Raw genomic sequence first — 8798 nt, 5'->3', positions numbered from 1 at the left:
ATGAGTCCTTTCAGTTACTTGGTGGTTACCATCTCTGCAATCCATCATCCACGAACTTCTTAGGTACCATCCAGAGTAACTTCGCTGTATTAGAGCCCGGGCGCAGGCATTTCTCCTTTCCCTTGGCACAGGCTAGTGTTCTGACAATATTGCTCCCGAGAGCCCATCACTCTCGAGTCCCCATCATCTTTTTAAAAACCTTCTTTTTGGCACCAGTGTTCTCTTCTCGCTCTCTTGAATCTAGCTATCCCATATTCTTCCTAAACAAGACCTCTTTACAGTAACAATGCCATTGCTTACTTTCCAGATTGAAGGGAGATTAGAACTATAAATTTAAAAACCCAATTATTTCATTTTTATTTAAAACAGTGTCCCCAGTTTCCTAATCTTTGTTCATCACGGCTTTCATTTCCTTCTCTTAGAGCTCTAAAAACCCACGGTTGCTTTCTTTAGGATAACTAAAAGAATTTTGTAAGACTGCCTAACAAAGAAAGGTGACTTTGGCAACAGTTTGGAGATGTGTAGGTAGTTAAGGTAGCTGCTTCCAAACAAATCCGCTCTAACTGGGAAATAAATATTCTTAGGTTGGGAAAGGTATTGTTGTTTTGGTTTGGTTTTTTGTTTTTTTTGAGACTGGGTTTCTCTGTGTAGTTTTGAAGCCTGTCCTGGAACTCGCTCTGTAGACCAGGCTGACCTCAAACTCACAGAAATCTGCCTGCCTCTGCCTCCCAGGTGCTGGGACTAAAGGCGTGCACCATCATTGCCCAGCTGTTATTTTGTTTTAAAACTTCTTAATTTAAGCTGGACATGGTGGAGCATGCCAGCACTTGGGAGGCAGAGGCAGGTGGCTCTCTCTTGAGTTTAAGGCCAGCCTGGTCTACATAGTGACTTCCAGGTCAACATGACAACATAGAGAGACCCTCTTTCAAAAACCAAACAAAAACTTCTTAATTTAGACAAAAGCTACTGTGAATACATAAATGTTCTTTAGTAAGCTTGGTTTAAAAAAAGAAAGAAAGAAATGAGAGGTTGGAGAGCTGGCTCAGCAGTTAAGAGTGTGTACAGGTCTTGCAGAAGGCCAGGCCTCGGTCCCCAGAACCCACACGGTGGCTCACAGCCACCTGTACCTCCAGTTCCAGGAGATATAAAGTCCTCTTTTGGCCTCCATGGGCTCTTGCATACACATAGTATACATTCACTCAATCAAGTTCATATGCATTACATAAATTTAAAGCACTTTTAAAAAGTGCTTTACTACATTGTAATAAAAATAAATTTTCAGGGGCTGGAGAGATAGCTCAGAGGTTAAGAGCACTGATTGCTCTTCCAGAGTTCCCAAGTTCAATTTCCACCCACCACATGGTAGCTCATAACCACCTATAATGGGATCCAAGGTCCTCTTCAGGCATGCAGGTGAATATACAGATAGAGCACTCAAATAAATAAATAAATAAATAAATAAATAAATAAATAAATAAATAAATAAAATCTTTAAAAAATAAAATCTCAAATTTCATCACCTTCCGTAAATATTTAAGATATTAAGCCGGGTGGTGGTGGCGCACACCTTTAATCCCAGCATTTGGGAGGCAGAGCCAGGTGGATCTTTGTGAGTTCCAGGCCAGCCTGGTCTACAGAGTAAGATCCAGGACAGGCACTAAAACTACACAGAGAAACCCTGTCTCAGAAAAATTTAAAAAAAAAAAAATATTTAAGACATTGGCCCAAGACCTAATAGCATAACAAAAAAGGATAGATTTACTTTGTCCATAGATAATCCTCATTTTTTTTAACCCTCCCTAATCCCTGTAGAACGAGGTGAGGTGCCACTCTGGAAGTTCCATGTAGCTTTTAGGAAAAGTAAATAGATAGGTACAAAAGTATTGTCCCTCTGAAGTATTGTACCCGCTCGTTAAATCTCACTACAGTAATTTACCAAAGTGAAGAGGAATTGGTTAACCACTGCTAAACATTTAAAGAAAATGCCCTTATCTTAAGATCTTCTAAGTCTAGTGACAGACTTCATCATGACAATACAGTTAGAAAATTTAGTCAAAGGTAACAGTTCTGCCCGGTGGTGGTGATGCATGCCTTTCATCCCAGCACTCAGGAGGCAAAGGCAGGCAGATCTCTGTGAGTTTGAGCCCAGCCTGGTCTACAGAGCGAGTTCCAGGATAGCCAGGGCTGTTACACAAAGAAACCCACTCTCAGAAAAGAAAACAAAAAGATACAATTCTTCTGCCAAGCTTGGTAGTACATGTCATAAACCCAGTATTCAGGAGACAGAGGCAGGAGGATCTCTCTGAATACAAGGCTAGTCTGGTCTACATAGCAAGCTCCAGGCTAGTCAGGACTTCATTAAGAGACCCTTCTCTAGCCGGGCGTTGGTGGCACACGCCTTTAATCCCAGCACTCGGGAGGCAGAGCCAGGCGGATCTCTGTGAGTTCGAGGCAAGCCTGGGCTACCAAGTGAGCTCCAGGAAAGGCGCAAAGCTACACAGAGAAACCCTGTCTCGAAACCCCCCCCCCCCAAAAAAAAGAGAGACCCTTCTCTTATGCACACGCACATGCACATGTGCGCACACACACATACACACACACACACACACTCATATACATACACACAGCTCTTCAGATTCAGGTGGGTGTGTTTTGAAGGTTGCAGTTTAGGGTTTTTATTATTTATTTATTTATTTTTTATTTATTTATTTATTTATTGATTGATTGATTGTTCCTCCAGAATGCCGGGGTCAAAGACCTGTGACACCAGGCCCGGCATGCTTACAATTTGTAGCATCCTTTGACTCTGACTGCCATTAACTCATTTAGTTTTAGAAAGAGCTACTGATGACCTATAGCCAGAATACTTTAGCTCAACTCTGTTTTCTCTTGGAAAACTTCTTATCTTCCTCTCATTAATGTTGTATTTGCTGAGACGCCACATTGACCTCTACCCAAGCCTGCTCTGATACTGGACTGATGATAAGAGTTTCAGTTTCTGTGCTACTTGAAAGGCAAGGAAGCTGATCACTAGCACCAGGCCCATGGCATTTAAGGATCCTCTCCAGTTCTGTGCATGAGATCTAGTCTCTGTATTCTGAAGAAAAGATGCACTTGTCCTGTTGGCATCAGCCAGGTACCTGCGTGAGACTTCGGGTTAATTATTCATCATATTCATCATGGAGATCTTTCAGTTGCAATTTTCAGTGTCTCCCTATGGTTCAGTCAGAGTCCACAGGCTTTCAAGTGGAAATCTAATGATGTACTTGTGAAAACTATAGGTTCCCAACCGCCAACTACACAGACTCTGACTCAATAGGTCTGAGTTTGTGCCTAAGAATCTGCATTTAGAAATTTGAAAAATATTTCTATTGTTTATTAATTTTGTCTCCATTTATGCTTAATGATATCTTAAGCATTTATCTCCCTTCTTATGAGATATCCTTGAATACAAAATTATTTTACCACCCACTAGTCCCCAACGATATTGGTGTGGCTTCTTTTTCTATGATATACTTATCATAGTATGCTTTCTGCTCTCATATGCCCTCCATCATCCATTCATATGAATATGTCAGTTCTTATTGGGTGATAACGCATACCTCTAAAACACAGTAGCTTGAAACAACTATTATTTCTTTTCCCAATGAAACTGTGAGTCATTACCGTGGGGCTAGGCTCAGAGGGCAGCCCTCTAGGTCTTGCTGAGTTCATGTTTCTGTGGTCAGCTGGGACAGTTGCTCAATATGCTCTGTCCTCATCTAGAATATTAGTCTGAACTCATGCACTGGAAGCAGAACAGGTCTATGTGCTGCACAAGGGCAAGTCTGGTGCTTCTCAAATCTCTGCATTTACGTATCTCTATTACCATCTTTGGAAACACTCCATTAACCAAGTAATGCACATAGCTAACCCGGACTACGGCAAGTCTGTCTCTCGATAGGAGGCTATCCCTGCTACAACCCCTCCTGTTGTCATGTTTATTGTCCTTAATCACTGCTTTCATCCTATTACAATCCTTGTTTCACAAGCCCACCCCCACCCCCACCGCTGCTAGACTTGTTCTTTCCCTAATTTAGCTGCTATAGCTTTCAGAGAGTGCAATGAAGTGATCTGCCCTAAAACCAGAGGCTCAACATGAAGGAAGGAAGGCTGGCATGGTCAGGGAGGGCTGCTCAGCCGCTAACAAAATTTTTGTTGAACGTTTTTTAGATTTTTTTTTTATGTGTATAAATGTTTGTCTGTGGGTACATATATGAACCATGTGCTTGCCTGGTACCTAAGGAAATCAGAAGGAGGTTTTGGATACCCTGGAACTGAAGTTGGATGGTTGTAAAAGACCATGTGAAGCCGGGCGGTGGTGGCGCACGGCTTTAATCCCAGCACTCAGGAGGCAGAAGCAAGTGGATCTCTGTGAGTTCAAGGCCAGCCTGGGCTACCAAGTGAGTTCCAGGAAAGGCACAAAGCTACACAGAGAAACTCTGTTTCCAAAAACAAAACAAAAAAAAAAAAAAAAAAAAAAACACCATTTGAGGCTGGGAATAAAACCAGGGTCCTCTGAAAGAGCAACAAGTGCTCTTAACCACTGAGCCATCTCCCCAGCACCACCAAAAAACTTTTTAACCACTCTGCACCTTGTTTCTTCGTCTACAGTATGAAGGAGTCTGTATTACATCTGTGGTTTTTTGAAAACGCAAGGTCTCAGTGTATCTGCAGCTCCGTAAATAAGCCATCTTCTCTACTCAGAGCAGCTTCTTCTTTTCCCTGTTTGTTGTTCTTTTACTTTCTTTGCTGCTCATTTTTGCTTTATCCTTTTTCCTATGTATTTATTTTTGAGACAGTTTCATGTAGCCGAGGATGGCTTTGAACACATGATCTGCCTGCCTCTGCTTTCCAAGCACCGGAATTACAGACATGCACCATGGTTGTGTTGAGGGCTGCTCACCCCCCTACTTGCTAATCTCTGCCGTCTGTGTTGTCACGGAATTACGTTGTCTCTGGTACAGTTTGGTGTTTCACCTGCTGAGCCTACGAACCATATTATAACTTCATTGAGGCAATGAAGCACATCTAAGCACATAGTAGACATCAATATTTGCAGATTTAGCTTCCATTTCCAGCCCAGGTCACAGGAACCAGGAGCTGGCAGAAAACTTAGAGAAGCGGGGTGAGGCTGCGTTAGCAGATGTGGCGGTGGGTGACGAGGAGGGTGGGTTGTTAAGTGCACCCGAGCTAGTACGTACAAACCAGAGCAGAGCCTCTCTAGCCATGGGGTGACACTGGTTTCTCTGTTTCTTATAGTTGTCATCCTTCTCTTCTGTAAGCTACCACCATGACTCTGACGAAAGGTTCCTTCACGTACTCCAGTGGGGAGGAATACCGTGGCGAGTGGAAGGAGGGTGAGAAGGGCCCCTGGGGCAGCCTACTTCCTGGATCTCCATTCCTCACTGCAGGACTCAGCTCCACATAGAACCTGCCCCTTATCTCAGCGCTTAATGAAGGAACGCGGAATGAGTTCAGTGAAATGCGTCCCGTCTTCCCACTTCTGGACTCAGAGTGCTTTAACACCGGCTGTCGTTTAAATGGGAATGTACCCAGAGGAGCAAATGAGTTCCTTTGGGTGCAAATTAGCGAGTTTAGGATTCACTGCAATGACTTCATTGCAGTGAGTCTTCAGAAGTTAAGGAAGATGTGGGAATTAGTGAAGCCACTCAAGAACAGTGACATTCCTTGCCTTGAGCTTTTTTGACAGCTTTTTATGCTTGGAAGTAATCTAGTCTTAGGAATAGCAAAGGTCTTTGGAGCCGTGACCTATGCTAGAAACTATACCAGAAGCAGTGTAGTGGTTCAGTTTGGAAACTCAGCCTGGACACTTTAGAGTCTCACAGGCTCAGTCCTAGCAAGCCAAGAAACTGCCCAAGGAGACCAGGCTTTCCACACTCACAGAGGTGAGAGACAGTTCACACTGCGGCCAGGCTTGTGCCCCAAGGAGACTGGGCTTTCCACACTCACAGAGGTGAGAGACAGTTCACACTGTGGCCAGGCTTGTGCCCCAAGGAGATCGGGCTTTCCACACTCACAGAGGTGAAGGGCAGTTTTTTGTGGGTAAGGTTATGGAAAGTGTGGACTGCTAAGCCAGTGAGAAGGGACCCTGAATCTGCCTCGTTCCAACCTGGTCCCTGTCCTTCTCTTTGCTCAGGCCGGAGACATGGTTTTGGTCAACTGATGTTTGCAGATGGTGGCACCTACCTGGGTCACTTTGAGAATGGACTCTTTAATGGCTTTGGAGTACTGACCTTCTCAGATGGCTCAAGGTAAGTATTAGTCATTCCTTTCTCAGTCTTTGAACTAGTGAGACTCTGATAAAAAACATGGGGCATTGGTGATTGTCTGTTCAGCCTGGAGCTTGCCCAGGCCCTAAAGAGAACAGACAAGGGGCAAGCAGTTCTTTCATTGATTACTTTGATTTTTTTAACTTAACTTTTATTTATTTGTAGAAGGTGCACTACAGCACATGTGAAGGTCAGAGGAGCAGGTTTCCACCATGTGGGTCCCCAGGATTTAACTCAGGTCATCAGGCTTGGAGACAGGTTTCTTTTGTCTACTGAGCCACCTTGCCAGCCCTTATTATTTTAAAATAAACATAAGGTCCAAGCATGGCGGCATATGTCTGTAATCCCAGCTCTGAGGAGGCAGAGGCAAGAGTATCTTGAGTTTGAGGCCAACCTGGGCTACGTTGCAACACTCTGTCTCCAAACAAAACAAATATATCAAATTAAATAGATGTGAAATTGGAAATGGCAAAGAGGTCCGTGACCTTCTACTTTACCTCTGTTCACTTAGATTCTTTCCTGGAATTAAGACCTCATATATATGCCTTCGACCCCTCTCTGCTGCTAGGGAACGGTGTAAGTGGTACAGGTAGAGCTCTGGGATGGGCAGATCGAGCTTTGCTCTGCGTCTTGACTAATGCACACTGGTAACGGCTTGCCTCGGTTACCCTGGACAGCTAACCCACCCACTAACGGCTAACTAATATCTTGGTGTCTCTGCAGGTATGAGGGGGAGTTTGCCCAGGGCAAGTTTAATGGCGTCGGAGTTTTCATTCGATATGACAACATGACCTTTGAGGGGGAATTTAAAAATGGCAGAGTAGATGGTTTTGGTAAGTTTCAGCTCGGTAGGATGGAAATCCAGTGTCACATGGGCCGAAGCACTCCTTAATCTTAATCCTTCTGTGACTCTCCTGCAATCTGTCGTGACCATGTCCCTCACTTTCCTCTTCTTCAGCCTCTGTCCATCGAGCTGACCTGAAACGTTAAAGCCTTCTCATTCTCTCTCCTCAAAGGCTTGCTGACTTTCCCTGATGGCTCTCATGGAATACCCCGCAATGAAGGTCTGTTTGAGAACAACACGCTGCTGCGGCGTGAGAAGTGTTCTGCTGTGGTTCAGCGGGCACAGAGTGCCTCCAAGTCAGCCAGGAATCTCACTGCCTGATGCAGCTCTGGGCACAGCTGGAAACATCCCTTGTACGCGTGCGGGAGGTGAACAAATGAGCCGGATATGAGATGAGAATGACCGTGGTGCCACAGCCTGTGAGGTGCTCTGTCACCCGCCAATCAGGAGTTCAGTCGCAGAAAAGCTTGGAGGATTTTGGCCCCAAGACCCTGGAGCAGTCTGTCCTTCCCTGACCCTTATGTGCTCAATAGGGGCCGCCCTTGCCTCCTTGCTGTGTTTCTAGAACCTTGGTACCCAGTGCCGTGGCCTTCTCTCTATCTGCTGTCAAACCATATAGAATCTCTTCACTCCACCCACCCTTGTGGCAGATGATCCTGTGTGCTGCCAGGGAGAAATCAGGAAAAAGACAGGGGTGACTTAGACCACAGCCGCTCTGTAAAGCCCAGGCCAGAGCTTCTCTGTGTGTTATCCCCTCATTCCCTGCATTTGAGGCCTGGCTCCAGGCTGGTCTCTGTGTCTTCTTAGTCCCCCTCAATGTAAGAAGAGTGTGGCTTTCTTCTCCCTCAACTTTACAGTAAACTGTCTTCCTTACCTGAGTTACTGCAGATAGCCCAGTCTCCATCTGTGCCTCTCCCTTAGATGTCAGACAGGATCCCTTCATGAACAGCCAAATAAGAAACCAGTGTAAGAGTAACTATGACCTGTATTCATTGTTCAATCCAGGGCAAGGGGCAGGCCTATCCAGGCCTCCTGTGGAATGACCTGGATCCCAGGAAGGCTTGCACTGAGAGTTCCTTCCCAGTGCATCAGTGGATCAGACTCACAGCCCCTTGGGTGTGGGAAGACTCAGATCCATCCGAGTGTGAACTGACTGGCATTGGCTCCTCCATTTTACTCGTGAATCTTCGAGAGCCTTGGCCCTCGAGCTTGGGACAGATCTTCCTGCCAAAATCATCCCAAGGTCTCCAGTTAGCCTAGGTCCCTCCCCCTAGCCCCAGCTCCCACCCTCAAATCTCCCTCAACAGCAGACTGTGGTGGACATTACAGCTGTGTACCTCTATTTATTCTCTGAACTGTACTGTAGAAATAAGTGTTTATAGGAATAAACCAGTCACCACAACTGCCTATACTTTGTGTTCATGACTTCCTGGACTTGGGTCTCAAGAATATCAACCCATTTGCTTTTTGTGGAAACCAAACAGAGAGGTGCTTGGAGCTAACACTGAACACTTGGCTGCATGATGTCACTGTTTCTAGGCTGTCTCTTTCGGGCCTAGATCTTTTCCCATCAGCCCTAAACCTATTCTGTAAGTCCCACTGCTCCGGAAGGTGACTATAAA

General features: G+C 45.1%; 1 protein-coding gene across 3 annotated transcripts in view; it reads left to right on the top strand.

Moving 5' to 3' along the window:
- The window catches only part of Morn4 (MORN repeat containing 4), an 11814-nt gene extending 3229 nt beyond the window's left edge, over positions 1-8585 (top strand). For all 3 annotated transcript variants that reach the window (XM_076563115.1, XM_006990467.4, XM_016008763.3), the window contains exons 2-5: positions 5302-5399; positions 6200-6314; positions 7056-7165; positions 7349-8585. In XM_076563115.1, coding sequence (XP_076419230.1) covers positions 5333-5399; positions 6200-6314; positions 7056-7165; positions 7349-7497 — 441 coding nt within the window. In that variant the 5' untranslated portion in view covers positions 5302-5332 and the 3' untranslated portion in view covers positions 7498-8585. The remainder of the gene's footprint in view (positions 1-5301; positions 5400-6199; positions 6315-7055; positions 7166-7348) is intronic.
- Positions 8586-8798: the final 213 nt, after the last annotated feature.

This window comes from Peromyscus maniculatus, chromosome 1 (genome assembly GCF_049852395.1).
Source record: "Peromyscus maniculatus bairdii isolate BWxNUB_F1_BW_parent chromosome 1, HU_Pman_BW_mat_3.1, whole genome shotgun sequence".
Taxonomy (NCBI): Eukaryota; Metazoa; Chordata; class Mammalia; order Rodentia; family Cricetidae; genus Peromyscus; species Peromyscus maniculatus.
This window is presented reverse-complemented; position numbering and strand designations above follow the sequence as displayed.